Below are 27,598 nucleotides of genomic sequence, written 5' to 3'. Positions count from 1 at the left end.
TAAGTAGATAGGAGTAATGATGAGTAGTGATGATTATTATAAGAAGATAGGGATAACGATGAGTAGAAATGAGTATTATAAGTAGATAGGAGTAATGATGAGTAGTGATGAGTATTATAAGAAGATAGGGATAACGATGAGTAGAAATGAGTATTATAAGTAGATAGGAGTAATGATGAGTAGAGATGAGTATAAGTAGATAGGAGTAATGATGAGTAGTGATGAGTATTATAAGAAGATAGGGATAACGATGAGTAGAAATGAGTATTATAAGTAGATAGGAGTAATGATGAGTAGAGATGAGTATAAGTAGATAGGAGTAATGATGAGTAGAGATGAGTATTATAAGAAGATAGGGATAACGATGAGTAGAAATGAGTATAAGTAGATAGGAGTAATGATGAGTAGAGATGAGTATTATAAGAAGATAAGGATTCTCCCCATAGAATTATACACAGAATTCCAACCTTCCACATCCAGTCTTCAGTGAATATCTGGCTCTCGGCTATATCCGCCCGGTTCCAGGCAACTGCCAGTTTCAGCTGATGGTCCCAGTTCTCCTGCCCAGAGTAGTCGGTGCTCCGAGAAGCTGAGACACAAGAACCAAGAGTTGGTATGAGTAGTCCCAGTGCTCAGTACTCTGCTGGTCAGGATAGGTTCACCATTTTGCCTTTTGGTCCCTTTCACCCTACTCTCCCCTCTTATCTTCTGCTTCGTCTTCTCCCCTTCTTTTTCCCCTTAATGCTCCCTATTCAACTACCTTCCCCCCCCCCCCCCCCCCCCAGCAATGGGCCCATTATTTGTTATGGGCAGAGAGCTGTTTGTAGATTTCTAATTCCATAGAAATATGCCCCCCCTTCCCATTTTACGCTTTAGTCATAGCAGTTGTGAACCGGTAACAGGTAAACAGGTGGAAGGGAGATATATTTCCCCTAGGTTCATCTCCTACTCCCTCATGTATAGTGGTGCTGAGTGGGTTAATTCCCCAAGGGAGTCTCACCTGGGGAATAATTAGCAGGCTAGATAGGCCTGCAGTCAGAGAGAGTGGGGGGCTGGAGCTGAGACTGTGAACTGAACTTGCTGTGTGAGGGTCTGTGCCTGAAGCAGCTTGGAGCATTTTCTCCCAAAGAGAAGGACTCTCACAAGGTACTGTGACTCTGGGGAGTTGTGTTTTGTTTTAGCCGGTAATCCCAGTAGGGGACCGGTAATAGAGAGGGAAGCACCCTGTGTATTAGTTAGAGCCCAGTGTGGCAAGGGTTTTGTTTACTTTTGTTTTACTTATGCTTCTGCTGGATACCAGAGTCAGTCACTGTACATAATAAAATGGACTGTATTCACCTAAAGGACTGTCTGTATGTCTGATCTCGCTTACATATGGTGGAGAATGCGGGCAAAGGCTATTTTCTCTTGGAAATAGTGAAGACAAAAATTTAAAGAGACAGACACTCTTAAAGGTGAAGTTTTTTTTCCCTCTCCAAAACTAAAATGGAGGAAGTATTAAAGGTGATGCTGCAAACCCAGCAGCAGAACAATGCTAATCAGCAGCAAGCTAATACAAATCACCAGGAAGCATTAAGGGTCCAGCAGCAGAGTAAGGCTACTCAGCAACAAACTAATCAGCTGTTGGTTGCACAGATAAATGCACAAGCAGAAGCCAGTAAAGTTACTTTAGAACAACAGCAGCAAGTGAACTTGCATTTACAGCAGTGCATCCAAGCACTGGCGGAGAGGTTACAGGGTAGTACCGGAAAGCTCTACCCCGGGATCTCCAGCGGTGGGTTGGCCAGGCAGACCCCCAAGATATGACCCAGATGGTGGAGCTCGTGGATCGGTTTGTGGCTACGGAGGGTTACCTCGGAGAAGGAGTTTCCCCACAGCGCCCTGGCAAGGCTCAGAGACTGCAGGAGAATCCTGGTAAGACTGTTCCATTTCTTAAAGGGGTGGTTTCCCAAAGTAACAGGGACAGAAACTCCGGTATGGCCACTGGACTTAATTCAGGCGCCAAGCCTAGAGTGGTGCCCAGTCAGCGGCAAGAGGCCTCTGATAGAGAGAGAATGGGGGTACAATGCTTCCGATGTTGGGAGTTTGGTCATTTTGCAGCTAATTGCCCCCTAACAACAGAGCCTATGGATTGTAGCTGGGGAAGACGGAAGTCCCTGTATGCACACCCTGCATGCCTTGCTTCCCAACAGGAAGAGACTGGTAAACAATTTTGCCTGGTAGGCATAAAAGGACAGCAGGTATCGGCTCTACTGGACTTGGGGAGTTTGGTAACCTTAGTTCGTGCCAGTTTGTTGGACATAACTGACTCTCTGAACTCTCGGGTTGGGGTTATGTGCATACATGGGGATACAAAGGAATACCCAACTGCTGTGGTTATGATTGAAACCCAAAGTGGAAATGTTAAGTATCAAGTTGGGGTGGTTAAAAACCTAATGCATGCTGTGATACTGGGAAGAGATTTTCCATTGTTTTGGCAGCTGTGGGGTAGAGGGAGTAACACTGAAAAAGGGTCCCCAAGGGAGGCTGACTTGTCCCCAGAACCCTTTACATCCGGTGATAGTGCTGGAGAGGTTGGGGTAACTCCTGATATTTCCTCACCCCTAGAAGTGTTTGCTGGCCTGGAAGATGAAGTACAGGAGGGTGACATGGTACCTGACTTAGAGGTGTCCCGAGACAATTTTGGTACTGCCCAAATGAGGGACCCAACTCTGTGCAAAGCCCGAGAGGGGGTAAAAGAAATAAATGGGGAACCCCAGTTTCCTGGGGCAGAAACAGTGTTCCCACGCATGGTCCTGAACCAGGATCTGTTATATCAAGTGAGCAAGATAAGGGGTGTAATTATAGAGCAACTGGTGGTGCCTCAGCAATATAGGAGGGTGGTGTTAGATATGGCACACCGACATGTGCTTGGGGGACACCTGGGAGTTGATAAAACTGCAGACAGAGTCCTCCAGAGGTTCTTTTGGCCTGGGGTAGCGGGGGATGTTAAGCGATACTGTAACTCCTGCCCTGACTGTCAGATAAATGCACCCAAGCCTCATTATAGAGGTCCGTTGGTTCCCCTTCCCATCATTGAGGTTCCCTTTGAGAGGGTTGCCATGGATTTGGTAGGGCCCCTGCCAAAATCTGCTAGAGGGCACCAACACATACTGGTTATTCTGGATTACGCCACCCGATATCCTGAAGCAGTCCCCCTGAGAAATACTTCGTCAAAATGTATTGCCAAGGAGTTGGTACATTTGTTTTCCCGGGTGGGGATACCGAAAGAGATCCTGACAGATCAGGGTACCCCATTTATGTCCAAGGTAACCAAAGAGTTGTGTCGCCTCTTGGGTATTAAACATTTACGCACGTCCGTTTACCACCCTCAAACTGATGGGCTGGTTGAACGGTTTAATAAAACCCTAAAGGCCATGCTGAAAAAGGATGTAGACAAAGACGGGAAAAACTGGGACTGTCTGTTACCCTTTCTGTTGTTCTCCATCAGGGAGGTACCTCAAGCCTCAACGGGGTTCTCCCCATTTGAGCTACTATATGGTAGACACCCAAGGGGGCTGCTAGATATAGCCAAGGAAACTTGGGAACAGGAGGCTACCCCCTATAAGACTGTGGTAGAACACATTGCTCAAATGCAAGAGCGTATTGCAGCTGTGTTACCCATAGTAAGGGAACACATGGCACAGGCACAGGAGGCCCAAAGCAGGGTTTACAACAGGTCTGCAACAGTAAGGACCTTTAATCCTGGGGACAGAGTGTTGGTACTGGTTCCCACAGTTGAGAGTAAGTTCCTGGCCAAATGGCAGGGGCCATATGAAATCGTCGAAAAGGTGGGTGAAGTGAACTATAAAGTAAGACAACCTGATAAGAGGAAACAAATTCAACTTTATCACGTGAATTTGTTAAAGCCATGGAGGCAGCAAGAGGTCCTTGCATCAGAGCCAGTACCTTTGCCCCATGGAGATAATCTGGTTCCTGAAGTAAAAATCGCAGAAACCCTGTCGGTTTCACAAAAACAGGAAGTAAAAGAGTTTCTGATGAGAAACAGGGATGTCTTTTCTGACCTTCCTGGGTGAACCAATCTCATTAAACATGATGTTGTTACTGAACCCCAGGTAAAGGTAAACATGAAGCCGTACCGGATCCCTGAGGCACGGAGACAGGCAGTCTCCGAAGAGGTGAGGAAAATGTTAGAACTGGGGGTAATTGAGGAGTCCCACAGTGATTGGTCTAGCCCCATTGTTTTGATTCCCAAGCCTGATGGAAGTCTACGGTTCTGCAACGACTTCCGTAAATTGAATGAGGTCTCAAAGTTTGATGCCTACCCCATGCCCAGGGTAGATGAACTTATAGAGAGGCTGGGCCCTGCTAGGTACCTCACCACTTTAGATCTCACTAAAGGTTATTGGCAGGTACCTTTAACTAAACAGGCTCAGGAAAAGACAGCCTCTCTCCCAGAGGGTCTTTTTCAGTATAATGTGTTACCCTTTGGTTTACATGGGGCCCCTGCAACGTTCCAAAGGTTAATGGATCGGGTCCTTAAGCCACATAGACCCTACGCCTCAGCCTATTTAGATGATGTAGTCATCTTCAGCACAGATTGGGAGTCTCACTTAGCAAAAGTGCAGGTGGTGCTAGACTCAATACGAGAAGCTGGACTTACTGCCAACCCTAAAAAGTGTGCAATAGGGATGGAAGAGGCCAAGTACCTAGGCTATGTGATTGGAAGAGGGGTAGTACAGCCTCAAATAAATAAAGTAGAGGCAATACAAAAGTGGCCCCAACCAGTGACAAAGAAGCAAGTTCGTGCCTTCCTGGGGATAGTGGGCTACTATCGCAGATTTGTGCCTAACTTTGCTTCCATTGCAGCTCCTCTAACAGACCTTACAAAAGGGAACAACTCAGTGATGATCAAGTGGTCTGCAGAGGCTGAGAAAGCTTTTATAGAACTTAAAAATTCCCTGTGTAGACAGCCGGTACTGATAACGCCCGATTTCAAGAAAGAATTAGTGGTACAAACAGATGCCTCAGATGTAGGACTGGGAGCTGTCCTCTCCCAAGTGGTAAATGGCGAGGAACACCCAGTAGTCTATTTAAGCAGAAAGCTTACACCGGCTGAGAGGAGGTACTCCATTGTAGAAAGGGAGTGCCTGGCCATTAAGTGGGCATTGGAGGCCCTGAAGTACTATTTACTGGGTCGTAAGTTTAGGTTGATCACTGACCATGCTCCCCTTAGATGGATGTCAGAGAATAAGGAAAGGAATGCTCGAGTCACCAGATGGTTTCTGGCTCTGCAGAACTTTAAGTTTACAGTGGAGCATAGGTCTGGGGCATTGCAAGGGAATGCAGATGCCCTCTCAAGAGTTTATTGTCAGGTGGCTCATTGTGCTCAGCCCTACGGGCTGAAGCAGAGGGGGGGGATATGTGAACCGGTAACAGGTAAACAGGTGGAAGGGAGATATATTTCCCCTAGGTTCATCTCCTACTCCCTCATGTATAGTGGTGCTGAGTGGGTTAATTCCCCAAGGGAGTCACACCTGGGGAATAATTAGCAGGCTAGATAGGCCTGCAGTCAGAGAGAGTGGGGGGCTGGAGCTGAGACTGTGAACTGAACTTGCTGTGTGAGGGTCTGTGCCTGCCTAAAGCAGCTTGGAGCATTGTCTCCCAAAGAGAAGGACTCTCACAAGGTACTGTGACTCTGGGGAGTTGTGTTTTGTTTTAGCCGGTAATCCCAGTAGGGGACCGGTAATAGAGAGGGAAGCACCCTGTGTATTAGTTAGAGCCCAAGTGTGGCAAGGGTTTTGTTTACTTTTGTTTTACTTATGCTTCTGCTGGATACCAGAGTCAGTCACTGTACACAATAAAATGGACTGTATTCACCTAAAGGACTGTCTGTATGTCTGATCTCGCTTACACAGTATAAATAGGTGATAATACAAATAAAAACACCTTAAGTCTTCTAAAAAAACAGGAAATAAACCCAATAGAATTGTTTTTCCACCAATAGGGATTTGTGTATCTCAGTTTGGATCATTTACATGGTTCTGTTTTATTACAGAGAAAAAGGGAATCATTTCAAATATTTGCTTAAAACGGAGTCCATGGCAAATTACCTCCCCATAATTCAGAGCTCTCTGGATATCAGGTTCCAATTCTTATGGATCAGGGAAAAGCTGTCAATTATAGGCCAGTAAGTCGGACACCTGTGATAGGCAAGTTATCTGAAAGCTTGTTAAGGGATCACATTCACAATTATGTTTTGTAAAATGTCATTATGGGTAGGAATCAGCATGGCTTTATGAAGGGCACCCACTTATACCCTTAATGGGGCTGCAGGAAAAGCCATAATTGGGAAGAAGCCGGGGGTACTTGTGGGTAATAAACTTGGCTGTAGCAAGCAATGCCAGGCAGCAGCTCCAAGGGCAAACAGGGTTTTTACCTGTATTAAATGGGGCATAGATTCATGGGAGGGGGGGTTATTTTTCCAAAGGATGCTGGTAATGTCCCATCTAGAATATGCTGGGCAATTGTGGGTCCAGTGCTCAAACGGGGTATTATTGTATTAGAGAGGGTACAGAGAGGTGAAACTAAGCTGGTAATGGGCTCAATTATGGGGAAAGACTGGCCCAGTTGGGATTGGTTACACTGGGGGGGGGGGCAGTTAAGGGGGGGGCACTATATATAAATATATAAGGGGGGGCAGTAATGAAATAGAGAAAGTACAGGGAAGAGCGACTAAGCTGATAAAGGGAATGGGCTCAGTTATGGGGAAAGGCTGGCCCAGTTGGGATTGGTTACACTGGGGAAGGGGCAGTTAAGGGGGAGTCACTATATATAAATATATAAGGGGGGGCAGTAATGAAATAGAGAAAGTACAGGGAAGAGCGACTAAGCTGATAAAGGGAATGGGCTCAATTATGGGGAAAGGCTGGCCCAGTTGGGATTGGTTACACTGGGGGGGGGGGGGCAGTTAAGGGGGGGGGTCACTATATATAAATATATAAGGGGGGGCAGTAATGAAATAGAGAAAGTACAGGGAAGAGCGACTAAGCTGATAAAGGGAATGGGCTCAGTTATGGGGAAAGGCTGGCCCAGTTGGGATTGGTTACACTGGGGGGGGGCAGTTAAGGGGGGGTCACTATATATAAATATATAAGGGGGGGCAGTAATAAAATAGAGAAAGTACAGGGAAGAGCGACTAAGCTGATAAAGGGAATGGGCTCAGTTATGGGGAAAGGCTGGCCCAGTTGGGATTGGTTACACTGGGGGGGGGGGCAGTTAAGGGGGGGTCACTATATATAAATATATAAGGGGGGGGCAGTAATGAAATAGAGAAAGTACAGGGAAGAGCGACTAAGCTGATAAAGGGAATGGGCTCAGTTATGGGAAAGGCTGGCCCAGTTGGGATTGGTTACACTGGGGGGGGAAGGGGCAGTTAAGGGGGGGTCACTATATATAAATATATAAGGGGGGGGCAGTAATGAAATAGAGAAAGTACAGGGAAGAGCGACTAAGCTGATAAAGGGAATGGGCTCAGTTATGGGGAAAGGCTGGCCCAGTTGGGATTGGTTACACTGGGGGGGGCAGTTAAGGGGGGGTCACTATATATAAATATATAAGGGGGGGCAGTAATGAAATAGAGAAAGTACAGGGAAGAGCGACTAAGCTGATAAAGGGAATGGGCTCAGTTATGGGGAAAGGCTGGCCCAGTTGGGATTGGTTACACTGGGGGGGGGGCAGTTAAGGGGGGGCACTATATATAAATATATAAGGGGGGGGGCAGTAATGAAATAGAGAAAGTACAGGGAAGAGCGACTAAGCTGATAAAGGGAATGGGCTCAGTTATGGGGAAAGGCTGGCTCAGTTGGGATTGGTTACACTGGGGGGGGGCAGTTAAGGGGGGGTCACTATATATAAATATATAAGGGGGGGCAGTAATGAAATAGAGAAAGTACAGGGAAGAGCGACTAAGCTGATAAAGGGAATGGGCTCAGTTATGGGGAAAGGCTGGCCCAGTTGGGATTGGTTACACTGGGGGGGGCAGTTAAGGGGGGGTCACTATATATAAATATATAAGGGGGGGGGCAGTAATGAAATAGAGAAAGTACAGGGAAGAGCGACTAAGCTGATAAAGGGAATGGGCTCAGTTATGGGGAAAGGCTGGCCCAGTTGGGATTGGTTACACTGGGGGGGGGGGGGGCAGTTAAGGGGGGGTCACTATATATAAATATATAAGGGGGGGGCAGTAATGAAATAGAGAAAGTACAGGGAAGAGCGACTAAGCTGATAAAGGGAATGGGCTCAGTTATGGGGAAAGGCTGGCCCAGTTGGGATTGGTTACACTGGGGGGGGGGGGGCAGTTAAGGGGGGGTCACTATATATAAATATATAAGGGGGGGGCAGTAATGAAATAGAGAAAGTACAGGGAAGAGCGACTAAGCTGATAAAGGGAATGGGCTCAGTTATGGGGAAAGGCTGGCCCAGTTGGGATTGGTTACACTGGGGAAGGGGCAGTTAAGGGGGGGTCACTATATATAAATATATAAGGGGGGGCAGTAATGAAATAGAGAAAGTACAGGGAAGAGCGACTAAGCTGATAAAGGGAATGGGCTCAGTTATGGGGAAAGGCTGGCCCAGTTGGGATTGGTTACACTGGGGGGGGGGCAGTTAAGGGGGGGGGGTCACTATATATAAATATATAAGGGGGGGCAGTAATGAAATAGAGAAAGTACAGGGAAGAGCGACTAAGCTGATAAAGGGAATGGGCTCAGTTATGGGGAAAGGCTGGCCCAGTTGGGATTGGTTACACTGGGGAAGGGGCAGTTAAGGGGGGGTAGGATTACTATATATAAGGGGGGGTAGGATCACTATACAAACAGAACTGATCAGTAGCAGTGGGACAGTTTTATACAGACATAAAGGGTTGAACTTGATGGACTTTTTTCACCCTGACTTACTGTGTCACTATGTTACTATGTAGTTTCCCTGTTTCCCTGCAGAAGACTCACATTTTGCCACAGAGCAATGAGTTACCTTTCAGCAAAGCCTGAAGTATCGCCACGTCCATCCCCTGTTCTTCAGTTTTGTCTTCCCGGAGAATTGTGAGGAGAGAGCCCATACGAACAATGTCCTGAATCTTAACAAAGAGACAGAGCTAAATGCTCCCCATTGTGGTTACGGCTCCCCAGGTATCAATGGGCCCCAGTGAAATATGGATACTAATGTATAATGCTAGGGATAGGCCTAAGCAACTGTCCAACTTCCCATTCTGCCTCTGGTCTGATACTGAGAACTCAAAAACGGCTCTGGGTTTATCATTTTATTCTCACTTTGTTTTTTATTTTATTCTCACAGTTTTATTTTAATCTCACTTTTTGTTATTAATTTTATTCTCTTTTTTGTATTTTTTTATTTTAGTATCACTTTATTTTATTCTCACTTTTTGTTTTTTATTTTATTCCAACTTTTTGTATTTTTTTTATTTTAGTCTCACTTTTTTATTGTTATTTTCACTTTTGTTTTAATTTTATTCTCACTTTTTGGTTTTAATTTTTATTTTATTCTCATATTTTTATTTTATTCTCACTTTTTGTTTTTTATTTTATTCTCAATTTTTGTATTTGTTTTTATTATAGTCTCACTTTTTTATTTTATTCTCACTTTTTTAAATTTTATTCTCACTTTGTTTTTACATTTTTATTTTATTCTCACATTTTATTTTTAATTTTATTCTCACTTTTTTGCATAATTTTTTATTTTAGTCTCACTTTTTTAAATTATTCACACTTTTAATTTTTTTCTCACTTTTTTAAAAAAAATGTATTCTCACTTTTTAAATTATTCACACTTTTAATTTTTCTCACTTTATTAAAAAATGTATTCTCACTTTTTGTTTTCATTCTTGTTCTCACTTTTTAAAATTGTATTCTCACTTTTTTCTTGCTTTTATATCTGCTTAGTCCCTCTGCAATTCTTCAACCAGCACATCCCAGTTATAATGTAAAGTTGGCCAGACCTCAGTTTGCCCAAATGTTTAACATAATGTTCCCCAGGAATCACACAATGAAGTGATTGGGCCAGGGGGGGGGGGTTAGGAGATGAAATGAGACCCAACAACAAGGAAATCCCAACCTTTTTAGTCCACATGATGATCTGGGCCTCAGTGAAGCTTTCAAACGTGTCCTGGAACAGGTTCTGCAGCTTCTCCTTGACCACAGAGATGGTGATTTGGGAAATACTCAGATTGGCCACTTGGGCAATGATGTCAGCCACGCGCCCAGAGCCCTCCACTATGACACAGGGAGTGTTGTTGCACATGGAATTGTAGATGGTCTGAGAGAGAGCGACACACAGACAAGAATAACCCAGAGGAACTAATGATGACAGAATGTACCCCTGGCAATGGCACTAAGGATTTTAGAAGGACAGATCGGGTCAAACAAGAGTAAATGGATGTTGGACAATGGCCCAGCAGTAGATTTTGTACCCCTACATCAGTGTTTTTCAACCTTTTTTGGGCAAAGGCACACTTGTTTCATGAAAAAAATCACGAGGCACACCACCATTAGAAAATGTTAAAAAATTTAACTCTGTGCCCAGCAGCAGTGCCCCCCTAGTACATTGGTGCCCAGCAGCAGTGCCCCCCTAGTACATTGGTGCCCAGCAGCAGTGCCCCCCTAGTACATTGGTGCCAAGAGCAGTGCCCCCCTAGTACATTGGTGCCCTGCCTACGGCACACCAGGCAACATCTCGCGGCACACTAGTGTGCCGCGGAACAGTGGTTGAAAAACGCTGCCCTACATTATAAAGCTAAAAGAATGCAGATACCCCTTATAATGATTGCAGTCGGATAGTTCAGCCACACCCATCATTTTTGCCAGAGGTGCTGATGGACAAAAAACTAAATCATTCAAAAACCACAAAAAATAAAAAAACTGAAAACAAAATGCAAATTCTCAGAGTATCACTGTCTAAATATTAACGGTGAGCTGAACTTCCCCTTAAAGCTTTAGTTCTCCTTTAACATTGGAAATAGTTTTGTACATAACGGCCAGTCAGCAGCACGTAAAGCCACAAGCCAATAGAGAGGATGATAATGTAGATTAGAAGGAAAGAGGTTTTCCTTTAAAGGACACGTAAACCCTAAGTATATAAGTTGGTCACATCTCCCCCACCCAAACCCACCAATTATATTGTATCCCTGCACTGGCTTCCCCTACCATCCAGGATAAAATTCAAACTAATGACCCTCACATATAAAGCAGCCCATAACTCTGCCCCCCCCTACATCTCTGAACTCATCTCTAGGTACCATCCAACCCGCTTGTTACCCCCCTACTGACCTGCCCCCCAACTCCTCTCCCATTCCCCCCTCACACGCTCGCATTCAGACAGTGCAAGGGCTGCCCCCCTTCTCTGGGATTCGCTCCCACAAACTGTCAGACTTTGTCCCAATCTCTCTGCCTTCAAGAAATCTCTAAAAACACATTTATTCAGAGAAGCTTCCCCTAATCTAGTTTAGCAACACCCTGTGCCCCCCCTCTCCCAGCTCCGCCCATTCCCACACCTTGTGTCTCAACCCTTTCTCCTTGTAGAGTGTAAGCTCTTTGGGGCAGGGCTCTCTTCACCTTTTGTATCGGTTACTGATTGCTGTATATGTTATTCCTTGTAGAGTGTAAGCTCTTGGGCAGGGCTCCCTTCCCCTCCTGTATCGGTTACTGATTGCTTTATATGTTACTCCTTGTAGAGTGTAAGCTCTTTTGGGCAGGGCTCCCTTCCCCTCCTGTATCGGTTACTGATTGCTTTATATGTTACTCCTTGTAGAGTGTAAGCTCTTTGGGGCAGGGCTCCCTTCCCCTCCTGTATCGGTTACTGATTGCTGTATATGTTACTCCTTGTAGAGTGTAAGCTCTTTTGGGCAGGGCTCCCTTCCCCTCCTGTATCGGTTACTGATTGCTTTATATGTTACTCCTTGTAGAGTGTAAGCTCTTTTGGGCAGGGTTCCCTTCCCCTCCTGTATCAGTTACTGATTGCTTTATATGTTACTCCTTGTAGAGTGTAAGCTCTTTGGGGCAGGGCTCCCTTCCCCTCTTGTATCGGTTATTGATTGTTTTATATGTTACTCCTTGTAGAGTGTAAGCTCTTTTGGGCAGGGCTCCCTTCCCCTCCTGTATCGGTTACTGATTGCTGTATATGTTACTCCTTGTAGAGTGTAAGCTCTTTTGGGCAGGGCTCTCTTCCCCTCTTGTATCGGTTACTGATTGATTTATATGTTACTCCTTGTAGAGTGTAAGCTCTTTGGGGCAGGGCTCCCTTCCCCTCCTGTATCGGTTACTGATTGCTTTATATGTTACTCCTTGTAGAGTGTAAGCTCTTTGGGGCAGGGTTCCCTTCCCCTCCTGTATCGGTTACTGATTGCTTTATATGTTACTCCTTGTAGAGTGTAAGCTCTTTTGGGCAGGGCTCTCTTCCCCTCTTGTATCAGTTACTGATTGCTGTATATGTTACTCTGTATGCCCAATGTATGTAACCCACTTATTGTACAGCGCTGCGGGGTATGTTGGTGCTTTATAAATAAATGTTAATAATAATAATAATAATATTGTATATATCCCCTACATTCTCCAGTGCTATCACATTTACATAAAAGTTCATGCAATTAAGAATGCAAGCTTACACAGGCAGAACTTACTTTGATAGAATGTCCTGCTTGCATTAAGTCCTGTAATGGTTAAACTGAGCTCAGGAGAGGAACTTGGGAGAAATTTTTTTTCTCCAGCAGAGTTTCTATGGAAACCAGCAGTGTCTTCTCTTTATTGGCTGCTAGACTGGGGGCGTAACCTGAGTTAAGAAGAACTGAGCATGCCCAGTAGCCGAGAGGGAAAGTCAGTTCCTAAGGGAGGGGCTGAGTGGGTTAGAGGAGGAGGAGGAGAAGGAACCCCAAGTGATTAAGAGGGTGCTGTAGCCTCACTATTAACCTTTGCACAACCGGAGTGGCAGGTATTTAAGGATTTCAAATAGGCTTTTCCCTGATTAAACTTTTTTGTGGGAGTTTACGTGTCCGTTAAGGTGTGTGGGGGGTTTCATGTTCAAAAGGAACAAACAGTTCCACCGGCAGATAATTCCTTTCTAGCCAATCAGAGACACAGGAACGGAATGATCTCTGTGAGGGTTAAAACATTTATAACTGATTTCTATGTTTATATTGTAGTATTACTTACATCCAGGGTCCCGGGCCCCCCTTCCAGAACCACACACACTATGGGGATCTTTATGGCTGTTCCTGCGAATGGAGAGAAAAGAGACAAATGTTGCTGAAATAACGGCGCCAATTGGATTTACTGAGAGAAACTCACGTCTATAATCCAAAATGCTCATCGGAAAGTTGTCTGAAAGGTTATCTGAAAGCAGTTCTAATGGGTAGTGCTGGCTGAAAGCTCAGACTCAGGCACACTTTACTGCTACGCTGCAAGTTGGAGTGATATCCCCCCCCTCACCCCCAGCAGCCGATCAGCAGAACAATGGGAAGGGAGCAAGATAGCAGCTCCCAGTAGGTATCAGAATAGCACTCAATAGTAAGAAATCCAAGTCCGGCTTGGGACTCCTCCAGTTACATGGGAGTAGGAGAAACAATAGGTTAGCTGAAAGCAGTTCTAATGTGTAGCGCTGGCTGAAAGCTCAGACTCAGGCACAATACACTGAGATGGCACCTACAAACAAATAATGATTCCATTGGCTGCTACTGGGGGGTCTCTCAGCCTCCTGCCCCCCGGCCCATATTGTTGCCCCTTGTCACTTCTTACCTGCATTCTCCATCGTTTGCTCAGAGATGAATTTCTCCAGTTTGGTTCTCAGTGGGATCTCAACGCCATATTTCCCATATGTTCCATTATCGACCAGAATGAAATGCGTGTGGTTATTGTCCAGGCAGCACAGCGCCCCCTGCGACCCCTCATCCATGGGATAGACAGCGGGGGCTCCTCCCTGCAATGGGCAGAAATGCTCAGTCACATGACAGCGCAGAGATCACATAAATATAAATGGTTAAAATCTACAGGAGTGTAGGATACATTGACTTTATATAATTTGATTATTCCAAATGGCTGGACCAATGGAATCACTGAATTCAGTCCCATAAAAGCACCGGTTGGTCCATCATGGCTGCCATTCTGGGCTTACATTTACACCATTCTGGATACAGGGCCTCCATAAGTGAACACAATGTTAACTTGACCTTTAATGTCACAGTATTAACTACTTTCCCCCTTTCTTCCATTTGTATTCCCATACAGCCTAGGGTTTGAGCAACTTCCATACTGCTTTACTGCACTGCTGCACTTTCAATTATAATTCCTAGCATTCTCGGATGTGGCACCTCTTATTGTGATGTATGAGACACAAAGGGATCCGCCCCCGAGGAACTGGTTACATACGATATATTATATCAGAGGGATGATAGCTTGGAACACTGTAGCCATAAACAATAAGGGATTGGGCCCCAAATGACCCAGCAGCTCGGGCCCTTACCGCCTCACTGATCAGGGACTCCCTGTTGTGCACGATGCCCCAGGTGGCAATGCCAATCAGCACAATCTCAGTCTCGTGTTGCCCACCGCTAAAGTCCCGCACAGCCTCTCCCACGTGCTTCATGACCCCCGCGTGGGACCCTCCTGTGATGATCCAGGCGCCTTGGGGGAGAGATAAGAAGAGTGAGTGACAGTGAGGTGCAGCCTGGGGGGGGGGCAATGGGAGCCCCCTGGGGCTACAGGAGGGGACAGAGTATTAGGAACTGTGCCAATAGGGCAATAAACCCATAGAAAGGGTAAGCTGTGGCAGTGCCAGCAATGAGCATTAGGGGAGTGGCAAGGGGAGACTGAGCCAATGAGCATTAGGGGAGGGGCCAGGGAAGACTGACTCAATGAGCATTAGGGGAGTGGCCAGGGGAGACTGAGCCAATGAGCATTAGGGGAGGGGCCAGGGAAGACTGACTCAATGAGCATTAGGGAAGGGGCTAGGGGAGACTGAGCCAATGAGCATTAGGGAAGGGGCTAGGGGAGACTGAACCAATGAGCATTAGGGGAGGGGCTAGGGGAGACTGAGCCAATGAGCATTAGGGAAGGGGCTAGGGGAGACTGAACCAATTAACTCAGCCCATAACATGGGGCACTAAATGGGAAATATGGAATCGGGACTGTGGGAGCATGGGTACATGGGAAGGGCTGGTCAGTAAATACAGAAGGTTATACCATGGGGTAAATAGAAAATGTGAGGGGCATAATCTGAACCCCGTTACAATGGAAAACAAAAGTTTTCATCAGTGGGAACTATAGGGGGAAGAAGATCCCACAGCGCCAGGGGGGTCCCCGGTTACCAGGGATACTGTGATTTGTATCTACTGTGGGTAATTAGGCCAAATCTTCATCAATTTCCCTGTAACCCCCCTTCCTTGTACCTATCTAATGTATCTGCCAGTACCACTGATTCAGGGGGGGGATCCCACAACTTCCCAGCCCCCCCTGTAACTCCCCTTCCTTGTACCTATCTAATGTATCTGCCAGTACCACTGATTCAGGGGGGGGTCCCACAACTTCCCAACCCCCCCTGTAACTCCCCTTCCTTGTACCTATCTAATGTATCTGCCAGTACCACTGATTCAGGGGGGGGGGATCCCACAACTTCCCAGCCCCCCTGTAACTCCCCTTCCTTGTACCTATCTAATGTATCTGCCAGTACCACTGATTCAGGGGGGGGGTCCCACAACTTCCCAGCCCCCCTGTAACTCCCCTTCCTTGTACCTATCTAATGTATCTGCCAGTACCACTGATTCAGGGGGGGGGGATCCCACAACTTCCCAGCCCCCCCTGTAACTCCCCTTCCTTGTACCTATCTAATGTATCTGCCAGTACCACTGATTCAGGGGGGGGATCCCACAACTTCCCAGCCCCCCTGTAACTCCCCTTCCTTGTACCTATCTAATGTATCTGCCAGTACCACTGATTCAGGGGGGGGGATCCCACAACTTCCCAGCCCCCCTGTAACTCCCCTTCCTTGTACCTATCTAATGTATCTGCCAGTACCACTGATTCAGGGGGGGGATCCCACAACTTCCCAGCCCCCCCTGTAACTCCCCTTCCTTGTACCTATCTAATGTATCTGCCAGTACCACTGATTCAGGGGGGGGATCCCACAACTTCCCAGCCCCCCCTGTAACTCCCCTTCCTTGTACCTATCTAATGTATCTGCCAGTACCACTGATTCAGGGGGGGGTCCCACAACTTCCCAACCCCCCCTGTAACTCCCCTTCCTTGTACCTATCTAATGTATCTGCCAGTACCACTGATTCAGGGGGGGGGTCCCACAACTTCCCAGCCCCCCTGTAACTCCCCTTCCTTGTACCTATCTAATGTATCTGCCAGTACCACTGATTCAGGGGGGGGGATCCCACAACTTCCCAGCCCCCCCTGTAACTCCCCTTCCTTGTACCTATCTAATGTATCTGCCAGTACCACTGATTCAGGGGGGGATCCCACAACTTCCCAGCCCCCCCTGTAACTCCCCTTCCTTGTACCTATCTAATGTATCTGCCAGTACCACTGATTCAGGGGGGGGGGATCCCACAACTTCCCAGCCCCCCTGTAACTCCCCTTCCTTGTACCTATCTAATGTATCTGCCAGTACCACTGATTCAGGGGGGGATCCCACAACTTCCCAGCCCCCCCTGTAACTCCCCTTCCTTGTACCTATCTAATGTATCTGCCAGTACCACTGATTCAGGGGGGGATCCCACAACTTCCCAGCCCCCCCTGTAACTCCCCTTCCTTGTACCTATCTAATGTATCTGCCAGTACCACTGATTCAGGGGGGGGATCCCACAACTTCCCAGCCCCCCCTGTAACTCCCCTTCCTTGTACCTATCTAATGTATCTGCCAGTACCACTGATTCAGGGGGGGATCCCACAACTTCCCAGCCCCCCCTGTAACTCCCCTTCCTTGTACCTATCTAATGTATCTGCCAGTACCACTGATTCAGGGGGGGGGTCCCACAACTTCCCAGCCCCCCTGTAACTCCCCTTCCTTGTACCTATCTAATGTATCTGCCAGTACCACTGATTCAGGGGGGGGATCCCACAACTTCCCAGCCCCCCCTGTAACTCCCCCTCCTTGTACCTATCTAATGTATCTGCCAGTACCACTGATTCAGGGGGGGGGGATCCCACAACTTCCCAGCCCCCCTGTAACTCCCCTTCCTTGTACCTATCTAATGTATCTGCCAGTACCACTGATTCAGGGGGGGATCCCACAACTTCCCAGCCCCCCCTGTAACTCCCCTTCCTTGTACCTATCTAATGTATCTGCCAGTACCACTGATTCAGGGGGGGGATCCCACAACTTCCCAGCCCCCCTGTAACTCCCCTTCCTTGTACCTATCTAATGTATCTGCCAGTACCACTGATTCAGAGGGGGGATCCCACAACTTCCCAGCCCCCCCTGTAACTCCCCTTCCTTGTACCTATCTAATGTATCTGCCAGTACCACTGATTCAGGGGGGGGGGATCCCACAACTTCCCAGCCCCCCTGTAACTCCCCTTCCTTGTACCTATCTAATGTATCTGCCAGTACCACTGATTCAGAGGGGGGATCCCACAACTTCCCAGCCCCCCCTGTAACTCCCCTTCCTTGTACCTATCTAATGTATCTGCCAGTACCACTGATTCAGGGGGGGGGGATCCCACAACTTCCCAGCCCCCCCTGTATCTCCCCTTCCTTGTACCTATCTAATGTATCTGCCAGTACCACTGATTCAGGGGGGGGATCCCACAACTTCCCAGCCCCCCTGTAACTCCCCTTCCTTGTACCAATCTAATGTATCTGCCAGTACCACTGATTCAGGGGGGGGGATCCCACAACTTCCCAGCCCCCCCTGTATCTCCCCTTCCTTGTACCTATCTAATGTATCTGCCAGTACCACTGATTCAGGGGGGGGGATCCCACAACTTCCCAGCCCCCCTGTAACTCCCCTTCCTTGTACCAATCTAATGTATCTGCCAGTACCACTGATTCAGGGGGGGATCCCACAACTTCCAGCCCCCCCTGTAACTCCCCTTCCTTGTACCTATCTAATGTATCTGCCAGTACCACTGATTCAGGGGGGGGGATCCCACAACTTCCCAGCCCCCCTGTAACTCCCCTTCCTTGTACCTATCTAATGTATCTGCCAGTACCACTGATTCAGGGGGGGATCCCACAACTTCCCAGCCCCCCTGTAACTCCCCTTCCTTGTACCAATCTAATGTATCTGCCAGTACCACTGATTCAGGGGGGGATCCCACAACTTCCCAGCCCCCCCTGTAACTCCCCTTCCTTGTACCTATCTAATGTATCTGCCAGTACCACTGATTCAGGGGGGGGGGATCCCACAACTTCCCAGCCCCCCTGTAACTCCCCTTCCTTGTACCTATCTAATGTATCTGCCAGTACCACTGATTCAGGGGGGGGGGTCCTACAACTTCCCAGCCCCCCTGTAACTCCCCTTCCTTGTACCTATCTAATGTATCTGCCAGTACCACTGATTCAGGGGGGGGGATCCCACAACTTCCCAGCCCCCCCTGTAACTCCCCTTCCTTGTACCTATCTAATGTATCTGCCAGTACCACTGATTCAGGGGGGGGGATCCCACAACTTCCCAGCCCCCCTGTAACTCCCCTTCCTTGTACCTATCTAATGTATCTGCCAGTACCACTGATTCAGGGGGGGGGGTCCTACAACTTCCCAGCCCCCCTGTAACTCCCCTTCCTTGTACCTATCTAATGTATCTGCCAGTACCACTGATTCAGGGGGGGGGGTCCTACAACTTCCCAGCCCCCCTGTAACTCCCCTTCCTTGTACCTATCTAATGTATCTGCCAGTACCACTGATTCAGGGGGGGGGGGTCCCACAACTTCCCAGCCCCCCTGTAACTCCCCTTCCTTGTACCTATCTAATGTATCTGCCAGTACCACTGATTCAGGGGGGGGGGATCCCACAACTTCCCAGCCCCCCCTGTAACTCCCCTTCCTTGTACCTATCTAATGTATCTGCCAGTACCACTGATTCAGGGGGGGGGATCCCACAACTTCCCAGCCCCCCCTGTAACTCCCCTTCCTTGTACCTATCTAATGTATCTGCCAGTACCACTGATTCAGGGGGGGGGGATCCCACAACTTCCCAGCTCCCCCTGTAACTCCCCTTTCCCTCCTTAACATGGAACCTTCTGTCCTCTAATCTGATTGGCTCACTCCTGTCTGCTGGGAGGGGATACTGCTAAATAAAGCATTGGAGAGATTATTATATGGTCCCTTTGTTTATTTATATGTAGTGATCCTACCCCCCCTTAACTGCCCCCCCCCAGTGTAACCAATCCCAACTGGGCCAGCCTTTCCCCATAACTGAGCCCATTCCCTTTATCAGCTTAGTCGCTCTTCCCTGTACTTTCTCTATTTCATTACTGCCCCCCCCTTATATATTTATATATAGTGACCCCCCCTTAACTGCCCCCCCCCAGTGTAACCAATCCCAACTGGGCCAGCCTTTCCCCATAACTGAGCCCATTCCCTTTATCAGCTTAGTCGCTCTTCCCTGTACTTTCTCTATTTCATTACTGCCCCCCCCCCTTATATATTTATATATAGTGCCCCCCCCTTAACTGCCCCTTCCCCCCAGTGTAACCAATCCCAACTGGGCCAGCCTTTCCCCATAACTGAGCCCATTCCCTTTATCAGCTTAGTCGCTCTTCCCTGTACTTTCTCTATTTCATTACTGCCCCCCCTTATATATTTATATATAGTGACCCCCCCTTAACTGCCCCTTCCCCAGTGTAACCAATCCCAACTGGGCCAGCCTTTCCCCATAACTGAGCCCATTCCCTTTATCAGCTTAGTCGCTCTTCCCTGTACTTTCTCTATTTCATTACTGCCCCCCCTTATATATTTATATATAGTGACCCCCCCTTAACTGCCCCCCCCCAGTGTAACCAATCCCAACTGGGCCAGCCTTTCCCCATAACTGAGCCCATTCCCTTTATCAGCTTAGTCGCTCTTCCCTGTACTTTCTCTATTTCATTACTGCCCCCCCTTATATATTTATATATAGTGCCCCCCCTTAACTGCCCCCCCCCCCCCCCAGTGTAACCAATCCCAACTGGGCCAGCCTTTCCCCATAACTGAGCCCATTCCCTTTATCAGCTTAGTCGCTCTTCCCTGTACTTTCTCTATTTCATTACTGCCCCCCCTTATATATTTATATATAGTAATCCTACCCCCCCTAACTGTACTTTCACCTACACCCCCAATACACTCAGTGGGGTCTGGATTCTCTGATCTTCGCTCCCTTGATATCACTTTGGGTTTCACTGTATCTCGTATTCTCTGTCTCACCCCCATATCAGTACTATTAGTTGCCCCCTTACCAGTACTCTGTGCCGCTGTGACCAGCCCCCGGCTGAATTCGGTTTTGAGTCTGGGGCTGATGTTGAAGTTCTTGGCTCCTCCGGTGACAGAAATGAGGAGGTTAGGGACGCGCAGGTCCCACTGTTGGGTCATCAGGTCAAAGAGCGATCGAGGGGGGGTATCATTGGAGGCACGAACATACTGTGTCGGGCAATAAGCACAGGCAGGGCAGTTATTAGCAGAATGTTTGTTCTTTGGGGCAGAAATTTTTGTATTTTATTTGTGAGTTTTTGCACTAAAAACTTGAATTTTTCATGTGAAAAAATAAGACAAACTTTGATTTCTGAAGCGCAAACTCCCCACAACCCCCGATACAAACCCTTCCCATCTATCTCTCCAGCTCCTATCTCTCCAGCCTCTATCTCTCCTGCCCCTATCTCTCAAATCTCTATCTCTCCAGCCTCTATCTCTACAGTCTCTATTTCTCCAGTCTCTATCTCTCCAGCCTCTATCTCTCCATCCCCTATCTCTCCAGCCTCTATCTCTCCTGCCCCTATCTCTCAAATCTCTATCTCTCCAGCCTCTATCTCTACAGTCTCTATTTCTCCAGCCTCTATCTCTCCATCCCCTATCTCTCCAGCCTCTAACTCTCCAGCCCCTATTTCTCCAGTCTCTATCACTCCAGCCTCTATCTCTCCAGCCCATATCTCTCCAGCCTCTTTCTCTCCAGCCCCTATCTCTCCAGCTTCTATCTCTCAGCCCCTATCTCTCCAATCTCTATCTCTCCAGCCTCTATCTCTCCAGTCTCTATCTCTCCAGCCCCTATCTCTCCAGTCTCTATTACTCCAGCCTCTATCTCTCCAGCCTCTACCTCTCCAGTCTCTAACTCTCCAGCCCCTATCTCTCCAGTCTCTATCTCTCCAGCCTCTATCTCTCCAGCCCCTATCTCTCCAGTCTCTATCACTCCAGCTACTATCTCTCCAGCCTCTATCTCTCCAGCCCCTATCTCTCCAGCTTCTATCTCTCAGCCCCTATCTCTCCAATCTCTATCTCTCCAGTCTCTATCTCTCCAGCCCCTATCTCTCCAGTCTCTATTACTCCAGCCTCTATCTCTCCAGCCTCTATCTCTCCAGCCTCTACCTCTCCAGTCTCTAACTCTCCAGCCCCTATCTCTCCAGCCTCTATCTCTCCAGCCTCTATCTCTCCAGCCTCTATCTCTCCAGCCCCTATCTCTCCAGTCTCTATCACTCCAGCTACTATCTCTCCAGCCTCTATCTCTCCAGTCTCTAACTCTCCAGCCCCTATCTCTCCAGTTTCTATCTCTCCAGCCTCTATCGCTCCAGCCCCTACCTCTTCAGTCTCTACCTCTCCAGCCTCTATCTCTCCAGTCTCTATCTCTCCAGCTTCTATTTCTCCAGCGTCTATCTCTCCAGCCTCTATCTCTCCAGTTTCTATCTCTCCAGCCTCTATCTCTCCAGTCTCTATCTCTCCAGCCCCTATCTCTCCAGCCCCTATCTCTCCAGCCTCTATCTCTCCAGCCCCTATCTCTCCAGCCTCTATCTCTCCAGCCCCTATCTTTCCAGCCTCTATTTCTCCAGCCCCTATCTCTCCAGCCTCTATCTCTCCAGTCTCTATCTCTCCAGCCCCTATCTCTCCAGTCTCTATGTCTCCAGCCCCTATCTCTCCAGTCTATATCTCTCCAGCCCCTATCTCTCTAGCCTCTATCTCTCCAGCCCCTATCTCTCCAGTCTCTGTCTCTCCAGCCCCTATCTCTCCAGTCTTTATCTCTCCAGCCCCTATCTCTCCAGTCTCTATCTCTCCAGCCCCTATCTCTCCAGTCTCTATCTCTCCAGCCCCTATCTCTCCAGTCTATATCTCTCCAGCCCCTATCTCTCCAGTCTCTATCTCTCCAGCCCCTATCTCTCCAGTCTATATCTCTCCAGCCCCTATCTCTCTAGCCTCTATCTCTCCAGCCTCTATCTCTCCAGTCTCTATCTCTCCAGCCCCTATCTCTCCAGTCTCTATCTCTCCAGCCCCTATCTCTCCAGCCTCTATCTCTCCATCCTCTATTAGAAACACAAGAGGTTCAGCAGGAGCAAAGGGCCACTTTGAGTGCAACTGCTGGGTTTTTTTTCCCAGAAACTGCTTTGCTCAAAGTGAACCCCACAAAGACAGACGCTAATGGGGTGCAGTTTCCACATTGTAGTTAATAAAAGTGCTGCGCGACTCACCTTTGCCCAAGTCCTGGTTGTGCCTGTGAATGTCAGGTCTCCGTGGGCATCTGAGGGAAACTCTCGGACGTGTTTATGGGGGTCCCACACGGTTCCAGGTTCCAATGGAGCAGATACTTGGGCTGCAAAGTGTGTCCGCCTTGTGTGTCCGCAGCCACATGTGTCCCTGGGGGAAACACTGGTGAGAATGGGGCCCGAGGAGGGGTAATATGGGCCGATATGTAGAGCTGCTAATCCTGGCACTATGCCCTATGCCAACATGCTCATGGGCACAATAACTGTTATATACACCCATATACCCATATACACCCATATACAAATATACACCCATACACCCATATATACATACACCCCCATATACCCATATATACATATACACCCATATATACATATACACCCATATACCCATATATACTTATACCCCCATATACCCATATATACATATACCCCCCATATACCCATATATACACCCATATATACATGTACCCCCATATATACATATACCCATATATACATATACCCCCATATACCCATATGTACATATACCCCCATATACCCATATGTACATATACCTCCATATACCCATATATACATATACCCCCATATACCCATATATACATATACCCCATATACCCATATATACATATACCCCCATATACCCATATGTACATATACCTCCATATACCCATATGTACATATACCTCCATATACCCATATATACATATACCCCCCATATACCCATATATACATATACCCCCATATACCCATATATACATATACCCCCATATACCCATATATACATATACCCCCATATACTGGATCCTACAAGTCAGAAAAATACAATAAAACTGCATGGGAACCAATGGTCGGAGGTAACATGGTACCATTAGATATTTGGGGGCCACATGGAGGGCGGGCACATCTGTGCCAGGAAATACTGGGGCACCTAGGGGACTCCAGCTGCTGCCGTGCCCAGCATGTACAAAGGGCTGTATTTGATAATCACTAAATTCTTCTATTTATCAACTGTTGGGAGGAATGTGACCCCGACAAACGGGCCTCCCTATAATTAAAGGATATGGACAGGAGGTTACAGCTAGAGTAGAGTTTCTATGGAAACCAGCAGTGCCATCTCTTCCTTGGCTGTAGACTGGGGGGCGTGTTTAGTAACCTGAGTTTAAAGGAACTGAGCATGCTCAGTAGCCCTGAGCCAAAGTCAGTTCCTGAGGGAGGGGCTGAGTGGGTTAGAGGAGGACGAGGAACCCCAAGTGATAAGGGGGTGCTGTAGCCTTTGCACAACCGGAGTGGCAGGTATTTAAAGAGGCTCCTCCCTGATTCAATTTTTTTGTCGGGGGGTTTACATGCCCTTTAATGAAACTTACCTTTTAACTGCCACATTTAGCAAAGTTCACTGTTCACGTGCTGTCCATTATTTTTTGCCAACAAGTGTTTGTGGGGTTCCCTAGCATTCCGTGGGGGCACTTACCCAGTGTATATCAGTGCAGGTTGGGGGGGCACAGGAAGTACAAAGAGTATGGGGGGGTAGAAACACTACTCACACCTTTAGTTCTTATATTAAAATGCAGGTTCCGTGCAGGTTCCGTGTAATTGTTCCCAAACAGAATTACTCAGCACCATGATCCGATCTGATGCTAAATTCAACCCAGGGCAGGGGGGAGAGTAACCGTGGGTCACTGACCCCTTGATACAAATCAATAACAACTTTGTATTTCTCAGTTCCCCGCACTCACAAGTCTGCAGTTTGGCACCGACCATGAAGAAGCAGCGATTGGTTGTTTTGGCCACTGACCTGTCACCGGGGGCCTCGGGGGCCGGAGGGATAAAGGCCACACACTCTTTCTTCCTGATGTTTCGGGTCACCCATGAGTTAAGTACATCGACCTGAAACAGGAATGTACCACTGAGAGGGGCAGCAGGGGGCAGTTGCGCAGGGTGAAAGGATCAGAGACATTTGGCCCTATTATACGTTCTAGCCAGCCCCCTTACCCCCAGGGCACCGCCCCCATCCAGAGATGTAACTGCCTTCAAACTTCATGGCGGGAGGGGCATCAAGTCAACAGAAGGAAAACTAGATTTGTCATTAGCTGTCATCCTCTTCCCCCCTATTTGCACCGACAGTGACAGCAGGAGAGCCCCAAAATGTAATTACAAAATAACCAAAGTTTATGTATAAAACTGCCGTGTGGTTGCACCCCTACACTCCCAATGCTACACTGTGGGGAAAAACATGGCGCTTTGCACCCTTTCTAGGCCATACCACCTGCATTTGAGTTTGGGGGTGGCCAAGAAGGCTCATATAAGGGAAGGGGTAGACAAAATAAGAATGAGAGGGTCGATACCCTGGGAATATACATGGGCAGAGGACGCCCCCCACCAACTAAAGATGTTTCTCCCTGGTATGAAGGGCAGGAAGATGGTGCCAGATGGAAACTGTGGGCATAGACATGGGTGGTGCTGGGAGGGGCCAAAGCTGCAAGGGAAACAATGAAAGGCCAATAGAATCTTGTTCAGTGTACCCCTTAATCCTTCACTGCCCCCAAGGATGTCCCACTTGTTCCTCTAATCAAGTGGTTCTCAACCTTCCTCATGCCCCGACTCTTTAATACAGTTCCTCATGTTGTGGTGACCCCCAAACATAAAATTATTCCTAAGACCATTGGAAATATGTGTTTTCCGATGGTCTTAGACGACCCCTGTGAAAGGGCATTCGACCCCCAAAGAGGTCCTGACCCTCAGGTTGAGAGCCCCTGCTCTAAGCTGAAGGTGCTTCCCTGGCCAACCCTAGGGCATAAGGCTCAGGTATAAAGAGAAGATTAGAGACAAGTCCATATATCCATCCAAAATGCTAAATCTTGGTGTTTTACACCAATAAATGAACATAATATTGTGCGGGGGGGGGGGGTCAAAACACCCTCAAACTACTGAACCCTATATAATTTGAGCAAAATAAAGTGAGGGGTCCTCACCTTCTCCCCATCAATAAATTTAGGAGCAGTTTTCTTCTTTTTCTTTGGATCAGCGGTGCCGGGCCTGTAGGGTGAGCCTACGGTGCTGTGTAGTTGGACCCCATCAATTCGATCCGGAACTGGCGATTTGCTCTTTGTGTTTCCCATGGGTGGTCCGTCCTTAAGGATGGAATTGGCGCATCTGCCTGGAAACACAAATAGAGATTCCATTAACCAAGATATAGAGGGGAAGGGTCTCTTATTACCCTGAGGATGGGTCACATGACCCGATAGCATAGGGAGCTGCAAGTTTGAGTGAGTCTGGAATATATTGCCCACCCTGCTCTCCCCCACCCATGCACCCTCCTCTCCCTCCCCCACCAAATGACTGTTTGTGCTTCTGGCTGATCCAGGTGCTGCCCACTAAATGACACTGAGCACTAATGGATCCTTGACAGCATGTGGTGTATCCAATCCACAGAGAGCACTCACTTCATGAATGTCCATAGAAAAAATCTTTTATTCAGACATAATATCTACGCATTTCGATCCACATGGGATCATCATCAGGATATATATATTGATAATAATGAAGATATCAATAAAAATATCATAATGGATCTAACAATATATATAGTAGTGGATCTATCAATAAATTTATTGTAGTGGATCTATAACTATATCATAGTGGATCTATCAATTAATATATTGTAGTTGATCTATTAATAAATATATCATAGTGGATCTATAATTATATCATAGTAGATCTACTAATGAATACATCATAGTGGATCTATCAATAAATATATCATCATGGATCTATTAATAAATATATCGTAGTGGATCTATCAATAAATATATCATAGTAGATCTATCAATAAATATATTGTAGTGGATCTATCAATAAATATATCATAGTGGATCTAACAATAAATATATTGTAGTGGATCTATTAATAAATATATCATAGTGGATCTATAAATAAATATATCTTAGTGGATCCATCAATAAATATATTGTAATGAATCTATCAATAAATATATTGTAGTGGATCCATCAATAAATATATCATAGTGGATCTATCAATAAATTTATTGTACTTTCTCTATCAATAGATATATCATAGTGGATCTAGCAATAAATATCTTGTCCTGGATCTATCAATGAATATATTGTAGTGGATCTATGTCACGGTCGGCACCCTAAACCAGAACAGATGCCAAGTTCCCTTGTCTCGGCTCGGCTTCACCAGTATTGTGACCGCCTTTGGCTTCGGGAGGAGCCCTCAGCTACTCAGATGCCACCTGGACTTAACGAGGGGGACAAGGCAGGAGTTCTGGCAAGCAAAGGGGCACGACTGTAGATAAAGTCAGTTAGGCCAAAGATCACGGTACAAAATAGGGTTAAACAAGGTCGTCGTCAGGCAGGCTAGGTCGGGGCGGGCAGTAATCGAGGATAGTCAGACAGGCAAGGGTCAAACCGGATAATCAATACAGCAGGATGAGACGAAATCGAAGTCGAAGTACAAGCCGAGGTCAGATATGGATAATCAGAATAGTCAGGAGCAAGCCGGGTCAAAAACACAGGAAGGCAACAAGCAGGATACAGGAACGAAATACACAAGGCTCAGAAAGGCACCAGGAATGAATTCCTATCACGGGCAATCAATCTAATACAAATGGCCCTTTAAATATTTTGAATTTCGCGCCTTTGCGCGCTGACGTCATGACGTCAGCGCGCATGCGCCTTTAAGACGCGGAAGTGCGCGCGCGCGCGCACCTAGGAAGGAGCCGGCACAGGGAGCAGACGGCGCGGCGGGCGTCCCCGCCGATGGCAGCGCGGCGGGCATCCCCGCCGTGCCGGTAAGGCACTTCTCCTTACAATCTATTAATAAATATATCACAGTGGATCTATAAATATATCATAGTGGATCTATAAATATATTGTAGTGGATCTATCAATAAATTTATCGTAGTGG

General features: G+C 47.3%; 1 protein-coding gene across 2 annotated transcripts in view; it reads right to left on the bottom strand.

Annotated features, from left to right (window-relative positions):
* The window catches only part of trpm2l (transient receptor potential cation channel, subfamily M, member 2 like), an 80,787-nt gene that overhangs the window by 43,379 nt on the left and 9,810 nt on the right, over positions 1–27,598 (bottom strand). For both annotated transcript variants that reach the window (XM_031897464.1, XM_031897465.1), the window contains exons 2-11: positions 25,642–25,826; positions 24,465–24,556; positions 22,655–22,820; positions 20,444–20,624; positions 14,527–14,687; positions 13,803–13,983; positions 13,221–13,282; positions 10,132–10,332; positions 9,034–9,136; positions 468–589 (exon numbers count right to left, since the gene is read on the bottom strand). In XM_031897464.1, coding sequence (XP_031753324.1) covers positions 468–589; positions 9,034–9,136; positions 10,132–10,332; positions 13,221–13,282; positions 13,803–13,983; positions 14,527–14,687; positions 20,444–20,624; positions 22,655–22,820; positions 24,465–24,556; positions 25,642–25,788 — 1,416 coding nt within the window. In that variant the 5' untranslated portion in view covers positions 25,789–25,826. The remainder of the gene's footprint in view (positions 1–467; positions 590–9,033; positions 9,137–10,131; positions 10,333–13,220; positions 13,283–13,802; positions 13,984–14,526; positions 14,688–20,443; positions 20,625–22,654; positions 22,821–24,464; positions 24,557–25,641; positions 25,827–27,598) is intronic.

The sequence above is a fragment of the Xenopus tropicalis genome, chromosome 2 (assembly GCF_000004195.4).
Source record: "Xenopus tropicalis strain Nigerian chromosome 2, UCB_Xtro_10.0, whole genome shotgun sequence".
Classification (NCBI taxonomy): domain Eukaryota; kingdom Metazoa; phylum Chordata; class Amphibia; order Anura; family Pipidae; genus Xenopus; species Xenopus tropicalis.
Note: the sequence above shows the minus strand (reverse complement) of the source record. Positions and strands in the feature narration are given on the sequence as shown.